Source organism: Perca flavescens, chromosome 5 (genome assembly GCF_004354835.1).
Source record: "Perca flavescens isolate YP-PL-M2 chromosome 5, PFLA_1.0, whole genome shotgun sequence".
Classification (NCBI taxonomy): domain Eukaryota; kingdom Metazoa; phylum Chordata; class Actinopteri; order Perciformes; family Percidae; genus Perca; species Perca flavescens.
The window spans coordinates 18,978,980-18,998,457 of NC_041335.1; the positions used below are offsets into that span (position 1 = coordinate 18,978,980).

General features: G+C 38.7%; 1 protein-coding gene across 1 annotated transcript in view; it reads left to right on the plus strand.

Annotated features, from left to right (window-relative positions):
• The window catches only part of stpg2 (sperm-tail PG-rich repeat containing 2), a 55,987-nt gene extending 37,509 nt beyond the window's left edge, over nt 1-18,478 (plus strand). The window contains exons 11-14 of the mRNA XM_028578212.1: nt 7,400-7,565; nt 9,858-9,973; nt 16,042-16,242; nt 16,748-18,478. Coding sequence (XP_028434013.1) covers nt 7,400-7,565; nt 9,858-9,973; nt 16,042-16,209 — 450 coding nt within the window. The 3' untranslated portion in view covers nt 16,210-16,242; nt 16,748-18,478. The remainder of the gene's footprint in view (nt 1-7,399; nt 7,566-9,857; nt 9,974-16,041; nt 16,243-16,747) is intronic.
• The last annotated feature ends 1,000 nt before the right edge of the window (nt 18,479-19,478 follow it).

A 19,478-nucleotide genomic window follows, 5' to 3' on the forward strand; every position in this document is an offset into this window, starting at 1 on the left:
GGGGGACAAGGGGGAGAGCTAAGCCCAGTAAGATGTAAGGAGGCCTGGGCTGGGCGTTCACTCAACCAAGGCCTTCTGGACCTCTGCTGGATGGCTAGTGGTTCAGGAGAAACCAAGCTGTGGGTGTCAGTGTTTATACATGACTCTGAACCTGCCAGACTCCACAGACAGCTTACTGATTACTACTGTAGTAAAGAAAGACAGTTACAGTAAGTCTAGGCTTAAAAGGGTCAGGGTTTACATTTCCCGTAGTTCAGATCTAAACTGGAGTCCAGTCCTTCCACTCAAAATCAGACTAGCTGTTCAGGCCTACATGTAAGTGTAAATGCCACATGAAATGTGGTGAAATGAGAGACATGTTAGATTAAAGTAAGTAGAGAACTTGTGAGATAAAGAGAGGTTACACAAAAACTGCAAAACTGCAGACATATAGTTGATGTGATAGACATAAAGGATGATGGAGTTTTTGAACCATTGGAAGAAAAGGGAGCAAGAAAGACAAAAATAGAAGTTAAGGTGATAATAAGCATATAAGGAAAGTGTAAAATAAAATGAAGGAGAAAGCAAGATATAGAAGACAAGACTACAAAACAGAAAACTGCTGTCAGCAAATTGTGAGACTAACTGCTGCCTATAATGTGAGAATAGGAAGCAAATGGGAATCATATGGTTTCCCTCTGTCATTCCATCTGTATTGAAGACCTGTCTAAGACCTCATTAAGGCCGTATGACACCTCCACTACTAAAATCAGACAGATGGTTATCAAGCTCTACGATGAAACAACAGCTGTGCTTTTGACAGTATAGTGTGCTTGTACAGCTTATGATGATAGGCTATTTTGGGAGGAACACAAGCAAATGCTGTGTTCACTTAATTTAAATGCTAGCAATCTATTTTGTTACATAAGATGAAGAAACACACAAACATGAACAATGCTTAATTAAAAGAAATATCAGTGTGTGTGTGCGCGCGCACACACACACACTGATATTGATAGAGAACAAGGCCCTCTTCTATTTCTCCCTATTTGTCTTCATCTGTTAGTAGTTAGTATATTTTGGCATATGATTTGTGGCTTTGATTTCAATTTAAGGCAAGTTATTGTGAAGAGGAAACAACATTTACAGGACCCCACCTGAAGCTGAAATTACAAACTGAAATTGAGAGAATACAAACAGATATCCCAGCATTCGTACATGACGTTGCATGGGAGAGCAAGCTGTGACCATGTGTTTTGGAATCTGCTCATTGTGCAATATCTTTCACACTTTTTAATATGCTGCACCACATGCAAGTTTCACTGTTAAGAGGAACAGATGAACCTCATGTGACAATGGATTTAAGAGGCAAAGCTTAAGTAACCATTATTATTTATTAGACTCTAAATGGGGATATCCAACCTTTTCATTATCTGCATAGTATACCAGCAAGACTGAGGACAAAGTGCAGAGTCGGTGCAATAGCCAGTTTAAGAATGTGTAGCTTTTAACGCAGAAACTACCTGAATGTTTTTTGTCTTCACTTTTTTTTTTTTTTTAAGTACACTGTAAATCCGAACGTTCAAAGTACTTAAATAGATTAAGTAGTGTATACTCAAAGTTTTAGAAAAAATTCTACTAACTTAATTTTTTCAAGTTGGTGTAACAGGTTCTTCCTTAACTTAAAAACATAACTTAGGTACAACTTAATAGAATTGAGTAATAACATACTAAGAATGATAAAGTCCTGCACTGTTAATTTGAACAAGTTGACTTTACTTAAAAAATGTATGAAAACTCATTGCCTTGAAAAAAGTATAACTTTGAGTATACACTACTTAATCTATTTAAGTACTCTGAATGTTCGGGTTTACAGTGTACCTATCAGTACAAAATCCGTATCAAAGTTAGACTTTGATTTCAAGCTTGCAGAACTTTCTTTTAGCCTTGTTGTATCAAGTACAAATTAGTTCCCAGGAAGATTCATAATTAAGCTTTAGACCAGTGACAGTAATTTCCCGACACAAACTACCAAATGTATTTTTAACCTGAGAAGATAAAATGAATGATAAAAATTAATCAGAGCCATCACTGACTGAGCACAGTAGTGAGTTTTTTAATGGATATGTGAATGTCATCGCCGGTGTCAAGGTAGCATAATTGTGTCACACACAGACAAGCACATGCATTGGTACACATACACAGTAAGAATATATATTATCTGTAGTACAGTGATATGAAATATGGAAATACAGTGTCTGAAAATAGCATTCTGCTCTGCGAGGAAGAATAAAAGGTTTTAAGAATAATGAGAGGAGAGATGAAAAAACACACACAAACACACAATTGTGTTGTTCATGCTTGGCCATTAGTCAAAGTTGTCACAGTACATACTAAGCCAAATTGTTAGTATGCTGGTTGTTAGGTGTACTTGAATGGTCATTAGTGTGAGAGAATTTTGTGTGGAAGAAATTCTATAAGAAGATAACAAGTAATATCCGACGTGCATTTACAGGTTTTTTCGATTGATTTCAGTCTGGTGCCTATCAACCACTGCTGATTGCAATGGTTTCTTGTTTTAGACTTGTTAGTGAACACATACTGTATATATTGTACAGTATATAGGGAAAGCTCATAAAGCCTTTTTTGGAAATAAAGAAACACAAAATAAGAATGAAACAATTATGCATTGTACTGTTTGAGAGAAACAGTGAACAGGTAAAAGAGCAAAGATACCAAAATGTTCAGGTAAGATCTCTGAGGTTACATACACAGTTGTGAAAATTTGAAAAATACTTCCTTTACTGTAGTAAAACTGCACACTTACCATTTTTCACAAAGTAATGGAGGCGTAAGCAATGGGAACACCACAGTCATTTGTATTTAGAGGTAATGTAGGTTCATAACAAGGGAAGACATCCATTTTGTTGATTAAAAACTATTACGTACCTTTGTAACATTTCCAGTAATTACGTAAATTACTACAGACAAAATAAAAAAAATATATATATATCTATGTACGGTACTGTAGGTAAGCAAACTGAGGATTATCATTTATTCTTGTTTACCTAATACCTTGTTTACCTTTACATAATATTGATTACTGTAAAGTCACTTAAACTATACAAGCTGTAAAGATGAAAAGTTTGTAGTTCTGTATTGGTGTTTGATGCTAGTGTTTTTACTCTCAGTGTGTTCTGAGTGACAGTGTGTGTTATCTAGATGAGGATTGTTCATAGAGTTTGGCTGCTCTGAGTCTCTTCTGAGACGTGTGTGAAGAGTTGTGTTGTTAGGAATGAGTTTTGCAGGTGATGTGAACTGTTTAGCTCAGGTGACTGTTGGTAATGCAGACCGTGGTTAGAGTTTTGCACGTTTAACTATATATTTAGAAATCGAAAAAAAACTGTCACTTTGTTTGAACCCTTATGAGGCGGGCCTTTTAACTGAGACTATGCTCTGCATTTAGTATTGCATGTAAAGTATGCTACGGTATACTGTAATATGTTGTTGATCTCTGTAGAAATGTTTGTTTTTCTTGATTGTACAGAAAGGTAAGAACAGAGACTTATGCACATAAATGGCCTTAAATCACTTACAAATAGGGCTCATTATTGTATTAATGTATTGTATTTAAAAGAATCAGTACATTTATTGGTGTTTATTTTGAACATTGAATAAGATATTTATAATACAATTATCAGGTTGGAAATCAGATTTTAAAGATATTTTAATAATTACTTTAAAGGACACCAAGGTTTTTATCCTTCCAAGATTTGTTTAATTTGGCTTTCCAAATGGATTACACAAGGTTTGTCAGAATTAGTACTAAATACTGTAAAGTGTCCAAGACACATCAACATCTGACAATACTTATCACCTTTGGACAATGAAAAAAAAAAGATCACAAAGAATTCACCGGTAATGCAAAGGCTACTCTACAGCAGTCAACAAATATGTACTGTGTGTGAGTGTAAATATTAGGGATAGACCATTTTTAAAACAGTTAAGCAATTTGTAAAATCCTTCCTGGAAATTCATTGTGCTTGGCTAGGGTGACCAGACTTCCCGAAAAATTCGGGATAGTCCCGAAATCCAAGCAGTTGTCCCGAATCCCGAATCCTGCCCTAATAGTCCCGAGAATTAGAGCAAAGTCTGATAAGACTCTCGAGTAGTTATAGTGTGATAGAACATTAAAAAACGTTCATTGTGATTGAGTCGTACAGCGAGAGTGCTGGCAGCAGTGAAATCCTCCGCGAAATATGCCAGTGTCGGATTGGATGTTGCTGATGTTAAAGCGCGGTCATTGTGTTTGTTTTATTTGTTTCATAATGACACTTGAGTTCATGATTTTAATGATTTTTTTATTTGTATTTTTGGGTTTACATGGCAGACAGTTGAATTCCTGAATAAAAATAATAAATCATTTTGGTGTTGGAGTTTTGAAATCCTCTGGTCACCCTATGCTTGGCCAAGGTAACAGCTCTGAGCCGTGTACACTTTTTCACGATTCAACTACTGAAGGAGAAACATGGGAACCCCACTATAATGACATTGGAGATTGTGCAGCTGCACTGCCTTGTCACTAAAATATTTTTTTTTCAACTAGCAACAGACAACAACTGTTTATCAATTTTAGAAAAGTCCTTTAACAATGTCAGATCCAACCTACTGAAACTGAACCGGAGAAACACATCTATTCACCCAGTTATGCTTTTGTAAACCTTCAAGGAGAAGAGACACATTGTCATGTGGCCATGAGCCAGAGTAAACTTATTCTTAAAATATATCATTTTGTTTAATTTAATCAGTTTTGTTGTGTGTTTTGTTTGGATAGATGAAATGTTACCAAACAAGCATGTTCTTTGACTGAAGTCTTGTGTATAGTCATATCGAGGATTTATAAGAATGTTTCATGTTCCTGTTTTAACATGTGCTTTGACATGTGATTTGGATTTTCGGTTGAACTCAACACTGTTGATGCACAGTGTGCCTCTTGATAGTATTTTATCTAAGGCAGCACATTCAGGACATACAGTATTGTATACAGTTCATTGATGGACTTCTGCTGCATTGTATACTTTTCCTTAATTTAGTATTGACCTGTAAGTTTATTTAGTATTTATCATGACTTCATGATTTAATGATTTCCTGTCACAGTGCGCTTGATTGGTTGTTCTATATTGTCTTGATTGACTAGAACTACAACTTTAGGCTTATATATCACATTTTGTATGCATAAAAAATGAAAAAGTTATACATTTTCTCTGGCTTTACTTATTACAACTTATTAAAAAATACTGTCAGGTCTGACAGTCTGTCTTGGTGCTAGCATCACGTCAATATTCAATTTAAGTTATTCTGTGTCACTGCCTGCCTGCCACAAATGTGTATCTGGCCTCTACAGCATACTTTATGCATTCTGAGATATTTTTCCGACAGTCAAGGGCAATGTGACAGAATCGTTAGGAAAAGGTGTGTTTGTGTGCGTCTCTGTGTGTATGTAGGAAGATAAGCATTTAGCTGTCTAAATTCCAAGGGTGTGTAATTAAAGTCAACCTGATTGCTGTCAATATGTGATGACTGCTACTGGGAACAGTGGTTTGCCCCATGTTCAGTTATAATTACGGACCATAGGGTCCCTCGACAGGTGTGTGCACATTATGTTGCTCTGCACTGTTAGATAGATCTGTGACAGATGTGTGCATACAAGTGTGTGTGTGTGTGTGTGTGTGTGTGTGTGTGTCTCAATTCAACCATGAGAAATACTCCAAATCTAACCATGTGAAACAGTAACAACACAAATTATTCTCACCATCATTCAATTCATTTGAGTTTTCCTGCAATTCCACAGTTGCTTTTAACATCACAAAGAATCTGTTTCTGTGTGATGTGTCTGTATATGTGTGTGTGCCTGTAAATTGTTGGTGTGTGTGTGTGTGTGTGTGTGTGTGTGTGTGTGTGTGTGTGTGTGTATGAGGTTGTACTGTCGAGCACATGTTGTGCTTGCCTCCTTTTTCCTCCCACTGTGTCTATAATGAAAAGCTAAATGGCCTGGGTTAGCAATGATTAAAGATGGACGGCTACTGAGGAGGAGACGGAGAAAACAGCGGTCGGGAAATGACAGTTTGAGGTAAATGACAGCTCTGCTATGTTCAGGATAAATGGATTGTGCAGCTATATTCAGCCTTCGCCATCAATTATTCAAAGACCCACCGACAAGACAAATCCCCAGTAACTGAGATTTCTTTGCAGTGGTGGTAAAGCAAGTTTCTAACCAGGTGACATGATTCACCCGGTTCCCTTTTCATATCCCACTTTTTGGAATCCGTTACATGCTCACTTCAGCTAGAGTGCCACCGGGAATTAGCTCTTAATTATTAGCAATTAATTAACGACTAAGAATATAAAGGCCTTGTTATGGAGGTTATTTATCTGAAATTACCTATGATATGTTCCCTCGTTGTTCCTCCCTTTGTGGAGGAGTGGCATAATGACAGCTGTGAGACAACCACTCATTTGCGCCATGGAGGAAATATCTGTTCTTGTGTGTGTGTTTGCCTGCATTTGCATGCAGATGATGTGACATGTACTGTATGTCCCCTTGTGTCTACGCTGATATTCATGCATGAATGTGTGTACATGGGTGATATTGTAGCAAGTCTGACAGTGCTCTGACAACAGATGGGTGAATGGGTCATTTGTTATTATAATGTGTGTCCCTTATACTGTGGGACTGTCAATTGTGTAATCTAATAAGGGGTTGGTGTGTGTGTGTGTGTGTGTGTGTGTGTGTGTGTGTGTGTGTGTTACATTGTCTAACAGTGTTAGAGACAGTGCCAGCTGACAATGTGACTTAAACTTTTGTTTTCTTCAGTATTTTTTCTCCAATATATAGAAATGATGTGTGTCTGTTTTTAGCCTACTGATTTTGGTGTTCCACTGACTTTTCCTCCAGTGCCACCATGAGTTTAACATTTATGCTTTTTTTTTTTACTGAAATGTCCAGACCTCCTGGTGTCCACAGAATGAATCAAAATGACTTTGGTGATCTCCTGACTTTTTATTTAGCGCCACCAGCAGTCAAAGTTTGCATTTATCCAGTGGAATATAATTTACTGCAAGGATTGGCATACAACTTTGGGCGGTTATTTATCCATGGTCCCCAGACAATTTATCCTAATGACATAATTATCTTTAGTGATAAAATGGTCAACATTTAAATCTGTCCAATACAAAACTAATGACATTCCCATTGGTTTCAGCTGTACTTGCTAACACGTTAATCTAAGATGGTGAATATGATAAACAGTATATCTGCTAAACATCAGCCTGTTAGCTATGGCTATGGCTGTACACTCTACATACAGTATGTATTGCCATGTAACCTTAAACACTCTCCTATCCTCTCCTCTCCTCTCAGGATTCCCCTCCACCCAACAGTTACAATGTCAGTCAGACATTTGAGAAGGCTAATGGCCGCTCTTACTTAGAACCCCGAAATGAAGGAGCTAAAAGACGACAGAGCTGCTTCCTCTCTGCTGCACCACGGGATAATTTCTTCCTGCAATGTGACCCCACTGTACCAGGTATCTCTCTCTCACACACACACACACACACACACACACACACACACACACACATACACACAAACACACGCACACACACTAATAGATTGGATTTAAAGATTGGACAACTAAAGGAACAATTATTGTGTGCAACTTAATTAAAGAAGGAGCATTTGAAAGGCCCAATGTTATCCATAAATTGGAATTTATTTTTTTGGTGCAAATGTATGATTATATGGAAAAGAAAAGATCTTTCCCTAATTGTTATATTTTTTACTGTTTATATTTGTCTCTTTATTTGTCACAAATCTTAAAATGGGGCATTTCAGACAAAACATAAATGGCTGATGTATACATGCAATATTTGAAACATGTTTTATGGAATTGTCTTTGATGCTAAATGTCAATAAATATAAAGAATAAAAGGAAAACTGTATAGTTCCACCCTTTCACCATCATGCAGTCCAATTAGCTCCATCTTTGTGGGCTTCTAACCTAATATTTACCTCAATTACACTCCCATTGAAAAATGTTGTTTCAAAATTGATAGATTCATGACTTACTTGGATAATTTATGACTAGCCCCATTTCACCGAGGGACTCAACCCATGAGGCACCCCAAACCGTTTAACCAAAACCCAATTTGCATATAAATAGATTTGGACTGTTTGCAATAGTGTTTCTTCTTCATACACACAGCCACACACACACACACACACACAATAGTGTATCTTCTTCATACACACACACACACACACACACACACACACACTCATACACCCACACACTGAAGCAGATATGCAGACACAAGCATATGGACACTCTTGCGCACATTCAGACTCACATTGAGACACACAACATGCACATACAATAATTTTGCCCGTTATTGAATTTGCATTTATGAATAGGCCTACAGTATATGGAACATTATATTCCTCATCATGCTGGGTCCCCTGCGATCACATTTCTCGTAATGTAAGAGCATTTAACTACTCAACAGTTTTGAAACACACACACACACACACACACACACACTGACACACACGTGCAAACAAATGAATGACAGCGTTTCATATAATGTTCCATGACATGGCTCCAGCAATGGCTCAAGGTGTTTTTTTGGTATGTGTTTGTCTGCAACTTTAAAAGTCCCTCTATATTTGTGTAGTCATAATCTGCAATTAGCTGTTGGGTCAGACAAGCAGCTGCTGCTTTCTTATTGTAAAACCGTGCTGGACCAGCGATGGATTCTCCTTCTTTTTTTCCTTATCATAATTCTTAATGCACTGAATACAATTCAGAGCCCTGGGGTCCATTAAACTATTTCAAAAAGGATTGTAAAAGTTGTTTCTCTAATTTATATAAAGTTGGCAGTGTAGGTTTTAAATAAAAAAAAAGTTTTATGGAAACAGTGTTGTGTAATGGATAAACCCTTGAGGCTTAACTTCTTCATTTTGAGAACAGTTTTCATTTTTTTCAGAATTCAGTGTGAATGTTTCTTCTTTAAATGAAAATGGCAGTATGCAGTTTGTATTTTTTTTAATTTGTCGGTGCCTCTTTGCTTGTTTGTAACCTTATCAGCATGTGTGTGAATGTGTATGTACATGGATCTCTGTACACCTGTGTTTGTTTCAATATATATATATATATATATATATATATATATATATATATATATATACACACCTGCAATATATTCATAACATGGACACATTCTAATCACTGCAGAGATTTTGGTTGATCTACACAGGGCCATCTGTACAGTATATATCACTTCTTGGTGCTGGGTTGTGTCCAGTCACAATGATCTGCAGCCCAAGAAAGAAAGATAGCGTACCCTGGCAACAAAGTTCACATTTCTTCTGTAAAATGCACCCACACTGCTGTGACATTCGTTGTCCAAAATGTTAGCAGCGAGCAAAACATCAGTGTTTTACATAAGAGAGAAAAACATTAAAAGCAAAATAATTCATTACCAGTTCTTCCACATAATCTGACATGGCTACTTTGCTGTAGACCTCTTAGCATTACAGAGGATTTCAGCTATAACCAAAATTATTTCACCTACCTCAACCCCCAAATATAACACTTAAAAACTTGACTGAATAACTGTGGTGGAAATTCTGTATTAGTCAGAAAAAATGTACTTTTGTAGGGTGTGATGCTCTGGTTTTCTTGCACACACTGAAGGCACAGTCAGTATGTGCTCCTATAAAGTACATGGGTGTCTGGAGTACTTTCCTGCCTCACAGCAACTAAATGTGAAATGATGAATTTAGATGTGGATTATGTGTGTGTGTGTGTGTTCATCAGGGCCTGGCCAGTATAACCCCAGTGTGAAATCCGTACCCCTAATGGCTCTGATCTCCTCCAGAGAAGATCGATTTAAAGTCTCCGTGGACACCAACCCTGGACCAGGCGCTTATCAGGTAAGCATACTGTGAAAATGTAACTCTCATGAAACATTCTTACCTCCAAACACACTCCCGGTCTACATGACTCCTTGAGCAGCCAACATTCAGTAATAGTGTACTGCCATAAGTGTCACTATGGATGTGTGTGTCCATGGATATGAATGTGTTTATGTACGACTAACAGAGTATGATGAGACGGTGTGTAGCGTACAGACCCTGTTTGTGTGTCTGGTGTATGCATGAGAGGCCACAAAAATAAATGCCTGACATTATCTCATGTTTTGATCCTCAGAGAATCTATAACATTCCTGTCTCTGACCTTGAGCTGTGTGGAAGAAATTGATTGCTTTGTAATAAAACAATCCAAACTTCAATAACTTTCTGTGGTTTCGACCATCTGATGCAAACAACAAATGATGCCTTTTCCTGCTCAAGGCAGCTTTGCAGGAAAATTGTTCTTAATTGACCTGCCTAGTTAAATTAAACTGGCAAAAGTGAGTGCATTTTTATTAAGTGTAGTGTTGTTTAATGACTGTTGTTTTAGACTGCTGACAGAGACAAATGCACTTTATGGTTGAAGCATAATACAGTTGTAATGAAACCTAACTAGAACCTTATCTCTCCCTGCTCAATTTCAGTGTGTTTTAATAGGAATTACAGCCCTGGGTTACAGCTGTGTGTGTGTGTGTGTGTGTGTGTGTGTGTGTGTGTGTGTGTGTGTGAGCGCGTGTGGGAGCGCGTGTGTGTGCGCGTGCATAAAATGATTGAAAGAGCTAATGTTGCTTCCAGTCCCTGCTGACTTTGAGTGGTGAACATCAAAGACAAAACCACTGAGTTTGATTTCAACCTTACTACAGAGTTCATCATCATGTTCATGTTCATGTCCATGGGTGTAATGTTATCACAGGGGTCTTTCTTCTCTTCTCTGTCTGCCTGTCTCCCAATCTGTCTGCTGTCTCTGTATGGATTTATCTCCTCAACTTTTCCCTCTCTTCTCTTCTGCAGTTCACTGTCTCTGTCCCTCTTCCCTCTAGCCTGGCGTAGCCAGACTAATTCACAACTGTGTATTACTGTTGTCTGGAACCTCTCAGTTCATTTTCGATTACTAAGGGGTGCTATAAACAGTGCAGACCAAAATGCCTCTGCATGCAATTGAATAGACCTACTGTACAACCCAATCTGAGCAACTAAAATGTAACACATGCAAGTTGGGGCAGTGCTTGGTCCGTGTTAAAGCAGGAATAAAAATGGCAGTCTGGTTACAAACTTTCTCAAATTACAGCTTTTACCGGGTCCACTAAAATGTGTTTCTGAAAACATTTTAGGCGAGATACATGCAATACACTAACAGAATCTATCAGCAATGCCTACAGTAGTTTAAGCCAGACAATGAATGAAAGCAAGAGCAACAGCTTTATGGAAGTTCACCTCCACTTATGAAGTTTACATATATCCAGTTCCATTTCTCTTCAGAATCTACAGTTCCTGTCTCTCTCATCCATTTTCATCCTTTTCTATGCAAATTGCAACATAAATTATCAAGGCAAATGGTTTTGATGGATTTACAGCAACACATGAGAATTTGTGTTCTTGCTGGATTTGATTGCTTGAATATGATTGGATGTTACTAGTCAGCTGGTAGCCAAAAAGCTGATGAATAAGCCAGTGATTGTAAAGCATGGAAAAAAGCAGGCAATGCTAGCGCTACTTTATTGCTCAGCCGGACCCACGTCCTCCATTTCAGTTCATCAGGTTTTAGTACAGAGCCACAGCACACCTGAACTTCCCCTCGCTATTATTAAGTTTGTTCTTCCACAGCTCTCTCTTCTGTGGAGCATACAATCCTTGATGCCTACATCTCTCCATCCACCATCTCATCTGAATTATGCATGTTTGCTGCTTTACTTTGTCTTTTCTGTGCAAATTTTATTTTTGAAACTGTTTATGATAGTCACCCAATTCTTTCTTCGTTTCATTAGGACTAAAAATTGTTTTTATAATAATCAGTGCAAATAGTTGTAATATATTACACTAGGTACATGCCTAGTTGTAGGTTTCAAAAATCTTAACGTTAAACAGCATGCCCCAGTGTGTGTGTGTGTGTGTGTGTGGCAGTGAGAGTTTCACTTTGTAAGTATTAAATGTCAGTAATGTAGGCAAAATGCAGTGCATATTTTTTCCACATACATTTTTAAAACCTCTATCTTGCTATGTAGATTTATGCTTGCGGATGTTCTTTCTTGCTCTACACGTCCTTCTCTGTCTCTCACTCTGTCTCTCTCTCTTTCTTTCTGTTATAAGGGAAAGCTGTAGCTGCGAGAATCTTTCCACTGACAGTAGCTAGTAAAACTGTTGAAGTATCTCATACCATGCTCTTCTCCTGTCCTCTCCTCTCCCAGGGTATCTGAAGGTAAAAAAATAAAAAAATTCAACTAGGGCATTAAATTAAAAGTAAAATCAAAATCCTCAATTTTGGCTTGTCAAGTGTTTTTCTGCAGCCACTTCAGTCAAAGCAGAGAGGAGAGTAAATGTTGGGAGATAATTGGCACAAAGTAAAAATGGGTTAGTTTATGGAATTAAGCTAATAACATGTTGTTACCTCCTACTGTAGAAGTGAATTGCAGTCCAATAAATAAGGCCCTGAGTTTAACTATGCCTGTGTTTATATGTTTCAACTTGTGTACACTCACAAGCGTATTGCACATTAACAGAAAACCTGCCACCAGAAGTACTACAAACCATTTAGCTTTTAGTTGTTTTGTTTTTTGAAACCTGAGCTCAGATTTTGATGTGGAGTTCATACATTCGGTATGTATAAAGACCTTTACACTGACAAAGAAAGTTTTGTGATTCATGCCTTGTAGAGACTGATGCCTTAATGCATTGTGTGACGTCTCGTAGCTTTAGGAGGATCAGTTCTCTGAAGCTCGTGGGACTGAGTCTATATGACACCATAGGCCATACAGAGTTAAAGATGGTGTGAAGTGGTGCAGAGAGGGAGGGAGGTAAGTAAGTGTTGAAGACAAGCAGGCAGAGAGAGTGGGATGATAGCGATGAGAAAGAGAGGCAGGGAGGGGTGAGAGAGAAAGAAGAGACGTGGACCGAGGTGAGACAGTGATGAAAAGTTGGTGGAAAAGCAGAGAGGAAGAGAAGCAGATAGACAGCAGCAAATGGAGCAGCTGAAGAGGGTAGTTAAATTCAACAGCTGAAAATGTGTTCTGAGGGCCTGCAATCTGAAGCAGACGGCCACGTAATGGAATAGTAGCTTTTTCAGCATCAGTGTGTTCCTATATGTGTCCATCCATACATGTGTGAGTAATGTCACAAAGCTATCTACATGAGCAGCATTAGGTCACAGTTAGGGCTCATTTAGTGTTTCCATTAAATGCACCATCTGAGGCACCGACTTCTGGAAAGTAGGCTTGATTACCTTTCTCACTCATGACACTACTCTTATTGGTTGAGCTTAATTTAGCAGTGTGAGGATGAAACACAGGAATATAAAAAGACACGGGAGCAGACGTCAAACAGAAACAAATGTTAATTAAATACTGTGATTTTTGCTGATATATAAACCTGCAGAGTGCAAAGCACATACAGAGCCAACAAAAAGAAGCTCAAGTTAATGTGATATTCATTATGAGTTAGAACAGAAGGTGTCCTTAACATAGATGACATTTCATCAAATCTTCCTCGGGGTGTGCGCTTTATGTCTCAACATGTGCCTCCTATGTGTGACAGTTTTTTTATAGTTCTACTTTGCTTGCTGATGCTTCTAAGTGGGAGGCACAGCCACCTGATACCATCTCATCATGTTCTCATAATTTTCTGATGAGGGCAGTGAGGAAATAATCCTTATAATTTTAAATGCAAAAATGTCTCCCCATTGCTGCATTTTAATTCATCACACCCACTCTGCACAAACTTTCTGTGTTTGTTTGCTACTGTCTTTTTGTGTGAGTTTGGATAGTTAGAAACTCTAACTTATGACAGGTATGAGTTTGCATGACTATGTATACTGTGTGTGTGTGTGTGTGTGTGTGTGTGTGTGTGTGTGTGTGTGTGTTAGGGCCGCAGCTATTTAAGTAATTGAGTATTCTTCTGATTTTCTATCGATTAATTGTGTAATCGGATAAGTGAATAATTTGCTTCATTAAAGAGCAATAGTAAATACACAAAAGAGAGTAGTTTGAGTTGCCTTTGTTACACCAAGCCTTGCCCATAGAGGTGGCAGATCAGACAGCAGCACTCTTACACATCTCCATTGTAACTAACAACCCATTTTGTTATTGATTGAGGTATGAAGACTCTGTTTCTGTGATTTGTGTATGTGTAGCAAAACAAAGGCATCACCTTGTGTGAATTTCTGCATACTCCAACAGATAATTTGCATCCTTTGTTTTTGCTGGCATGTGTATATTCATGTATGGGATGTTAGCTTGTGTTGTTGTGTCATGAATTGTATGTGTGTTGTGGGAAAGACTTTGCATCCAGCACTCTTTCTGCTGTGCGTGTGTGCACACTTGTACATGTCTACATACTTACCGAATAACATCACCACCAACTCCGCGCACAGATTCCCTTTTTCATCTCCCCTCTATGACCTAGTGAAACATCCTATAAGCTCCCTCATTATTGCTATGCCGGTGGTGTCGTCACTTCCAAGAGCTCTTCACCATCTCCCCGACCTCCTGGCCAACCCTGAGGGTGACCTGGAGTTGAACCCACAACCCTTTTCCCATTAGGATCAATACTGAGATCTGAGCGGCCCCTGCAATGTGCCTAAATCCTACTGTGGCACCTCTGGCATACTGATGTGTGTATGTGTGCTGGGAGGTTAGGGGAGAAAAAAAGGGAGAGAGAGAACTTTTGTAACATAGAAGAGGTAGATTCCTCAGGCAGTACCTGGGTGTGAATATGTATGCATGTATGTCTGCATCTTAGCCTGTGTGTGTGTGTGTGTGTGTGTGTGTGTGAGTGAGAGAGAGTGAGTTAAAGAGAGAGAGGCTAAGAGTTTTTTTTATTTGTGTGGTGAGGTGATTTTACGGTCAGACTTTGAAGCCCATATAGGATTTTTGTTTTTGGTACCGTTTTTCTCATGTTCCCCTTAGTAAGACCTGGGTCAGGCAGTCTAATAATTTGTGTGTGTTGCTGTTTGTTCGTTGCATGCTAGTTTGTGAATTCCACCTTAATGACCACTTTCTAGCAGAAAGAAACGTGTTGTACTTTGGGCGAATGTTTGGGTGTAAGTTATGTTTAAAGTTAAGGTTGCAATGAAACAAGTAAATCTGAGTAACCACCGGCAGCTTGACATACACAACATTTGATGAACATATACACATTAAAGAACCCTTCAAAATGCATGCACAACTAAATGCTAATACAGAAAGTGGCTGTTGAGTTGTAGAGACTTAACGATTCACCTATTGTGAGAGATAGGTCACGTGATTGGATGGTGTATGGAACATGTGACTATAAAAATGACTTCCATGCCTGCCTGAACTAATGCAAGGTTCCATTCTTCAAAAAGTTCTGTGTTTTCGTGGCATGTCCATTTCTTGGAAGACACTGTAAAGCTGTTTCATATGAGACTCCTGCCTTCAGTAAACAGGTTCATACACAGTTTATGTGAAGTTTTATTAGACGGTTGAATGCAATAAAAACAGGGTGATTGGTGGAAAATGCCAAGAACTGTTGATTACTCCTGTTTTAAAGTCAAAGGACAACCACCCTCATCATCACTCCTCCTCATTTTATCATACTGGCCTCCATCATTTATTCCTTCATTTTGTTTGTTTCCTTCTATATTTCTAAGTCTTCAATCGCCATAGAGTATGTCCTGTTCAACAAAATAATTGTGCAATTGTAAATTAATATTTCTCTTTTTAATACCTATTTTCTTTGGCCAGTTTTCATAGTGTAACATCAGCGTGTTGTCTGGATCTTTTTCACATCTAGTATTGTACAAAGGGTTGCATAAAAGGACGGACTGTTTAATGCCACATAAGTATCAAAACACAACAATGTTAGTGCGGACTGCATTAACCATCTCCCATCTCTGCTCTTTTTCTGTGTCTCTGCAGTTGAGTCCAGGCGTCATGAACACAGTACTGAAGGGCACCTTCAATGTGACGCTCAACAACCCTCTGGATCCCTGCTGTTCCCCTCGTGTGGCCCCTGGCCTTTTAACCGCCTACAAGACCATTAACACTGTCGCGCCCAACACCTTCATCACCACCAGCACTTCTTAGAGCTCTTTGTGGGTCAAAGTTTAGAGGTGTAAGGTGAGTGGGGTTAAACATCAATCCAATTTTTTTTTATCCTTTTCTGTTGAAAGTATAATAAATAATAAGTGAGCTTATTTTCAATTATTGAATTGTAACTCCGTAAATCTAGACATTGCAATAGTAATATGTAATGCAAGGTTTCAAGCAAGCTGTTTTGAAATGAATTGTGATGACAATCATCACTGAAGCACTTTATAGCTTGTCTGAGTGTCTTTCTCTGTTTGATATTTCTATTCCCTGCTACTGTCTGTCCAATCTCTGTACGTTTTGCATTGTGCGTGTGTGTGTGTGTGTGTGTGTGTCTCAGCCCAAAATTTGCTATCAATTAACAACACACAGTAGATCCCTACAGCTGTTGTTTTAGTAATAGTCTAGTCTAAATTGCCCTCACAGTTAATTTAACAGCCAAATCATAAATAGAGCAGCTTAAAATTTGTAATTTTTCAAAACAAAAATTTATCTGAGCAAACTGCTGACTGATTAACTTTGTTTATTGTTTCAGGCAGCAGTTTGGAGGAAGATGACTGCTTTTTATTCAGTGTCGCAAAGTAAAATACCTACAATCCCATTTACAGCTGATGGTTCCCTCATTCTTTGCTCGCAGCAATGACACGCTTGACACACTGATTCAGCTGTTTTTGTGGGTCAGTTCCTTCTGCATAAACCACTTTGTTAATCAATAACAATTAAAAAGCCATTAGTATGAATATTGCCTTAGGTCTTTTCGAAAGAATTTTACTCAAAAAAAAAGAAAGTCTTGTCCGAAAGGCGCTTTGTTTTCTTAGATCAGCAATCATAAAAATGATGGGACGGTTTGCTATATAGATTTTACTGTGCTGCCCGTGTTGGCTAATGACTTGAAGGCTGGTTAAGTAGCACGGGTTCACATACAATCTGCGCTTAACTACTTAATTACTACAACTTAAATGCCAAGATTGTCAGAAATCATGTTTTATGTAATGACAATTGACCAGTGCATGAGACAATTAGAAAACAAAATGCTATTAGAATCAGAAAAAGCTTCATAGCTATACATTATTGCTTAGCGTGCATAAATCATGAAGCCATTCATTATGTATATTTGTGCTGACTACCAGAAAAACAGGTGTGAAAGTCATATAGAAGACTCATAACTTATGTTGCAGTTTTGTTGCTCATTAATCAAATTAGTCTCACCTTTAGTTTCACACAAACACACACATATACACATTAATGCTGCACAACATACAGAAACAGGAATCAGCAACGGCATGTGAAAGTGCATTCTGCTCATAAATACAAACATGGACTTAGGTTCAAGAGCTAGAGGGATTATTTGGTGATTTACTGACACACCTGTAAGAGGAGAGAGGAAACTATGCCTGAGCAGTTTGGCTTTTTGGGAAATACGCAACGAGGAAACGCTGGGGCTGTCCATGCCCAGAGAGAGACGACGCTGGAGCAGCTCCTGAGGAAGCTGTTCGCTGTCAACTGCCAGAGGGTACCGAGGCCAACAGCTGTTTTCCGACCGTGACACCATGCAACTTTGGGTTTATAACAACGCTTATTTCCTTTCTCACCAATAGCTATAAGAGAAGATTGATACAATAAACCTCATATCTCATGTCTCATATGAAGCTTCAGCCAGCAGCCAACTGGGGTGAGATGTAGCTGATTGCCTAGCAACCTCACAGCGATGACTGTTGCCGGCCAATAAATATTCCAGCACATATGTACCCCATGTAAAACCACAGCTTGTCTGTTTTATGCTTAAGTTTAGAGATAAAAAAAAAAAAAAAAAGCTTGAGAGGTGGTGTTCCTTTCAGACAGAGCCAGCCTAGCTTTTTCCCCATTTTGCAACATTGCATCATGACTTTGCGTAAACATCTACGGCACTTTCCTAAAGCCAAATGGTGTGTTATCTGTACGCATTTTTAGCTATCCACGTGTATGTCTACTATGTATGTAGGTCAATGGCGGCCAAACACGTTGAAAAACACGTTAAAAAGCGATTATGCGTCTTGATAACACGCCAAAATGGTATACGAATTGGCGTGTCATACATACGCCACTTTATGAGATCAGTTTGCATTTCTAGTCTTTATGCTAAGCTAACTTGCTGCCGGCTGTACTGTAGATTCATATTTAAGTACCACACAGACATGAGAGTGGTATCAATCCTCTCATCTAAGTCACAGCAAGAAATGTCAAATATTGCTTTGAAATTAATAAAAACATTTGTTGTGTTGTATCATATGTCTTTTTGATACTATTTATCCTACTGGACTTGTGCCTCTGTTATCAGAAAGTCAGAGATGGCTGTGACAAGGTGATGCAGGCGGTTCAAAGTGTCAGATAAACCACTTTTACTGGCCGTTACCACTGGAGAGTGTAGATTTATGCTCCTCTTCCCTGCTGATCACTCACCATAAATCAGCTATTCATGGCTGTGTGTAAATGTGTGTGTTCCCAGACAAAGAAAGAAAGTAACAAGAAGTGTTTAAGCATCAACAGAAGAGCACAGATGACACCGTGCACACAGATCTTGTTGTTGGTCATATCTGATTGGAAATAACCTTTCTAATTGAATGAGTCCCCCCCCCCACCATTCCTTACTTCCTGTGTCAGATGCCTCCTTGTCCTGCTGTGTTCAAAATGTCTGAGTGTCCAGAGTAACAGGTTCGACAGAGCACCATGTCTCTGGTTGTTCCTGTGGGCCTTTTAGCCTAATGAGGTGTTTACCCCCTATCATTATTCAGCTGGGAGCGGAGCAGAGGGAGACGGAGGGGGGTAGAGGCAGGGGGAAGGGTAGAGAGCGTAGGGTAAAATATAGAGCAAAATGGAGAAAGAAGAAAGCAAAGAAAAAAAAGAGGGTGAAGGAAAAAGGCAAGTGCAAGATAGAGAAAAAAAATGAGAGATTATATATGGGCAGAGGAAAGATCAGAGAAAAAAAACAAGAGGCAGAGGAGGAAAGAAGGGGAAAGAGCCTGGTGTTATTTATGCCTCCCTCGGCACTCGTCTTTACCTTTTTTTTTTCTTCCACGAGCTGTTTTACATCAGCGATCTAATTAAATCAAATAAATCACATCGCACACACACCAGTACGCACACACAGCCACAACAGCCCCTCCTGATTCTGGGATTGTGAACATCTCTTCCTCCATCCCCCTCCACATGAGATTGAATAAATCTCGATTATGGTGCATTACACGGCACATCATTCATGTTGTTTATAGGTCCAAAATATGCAAACA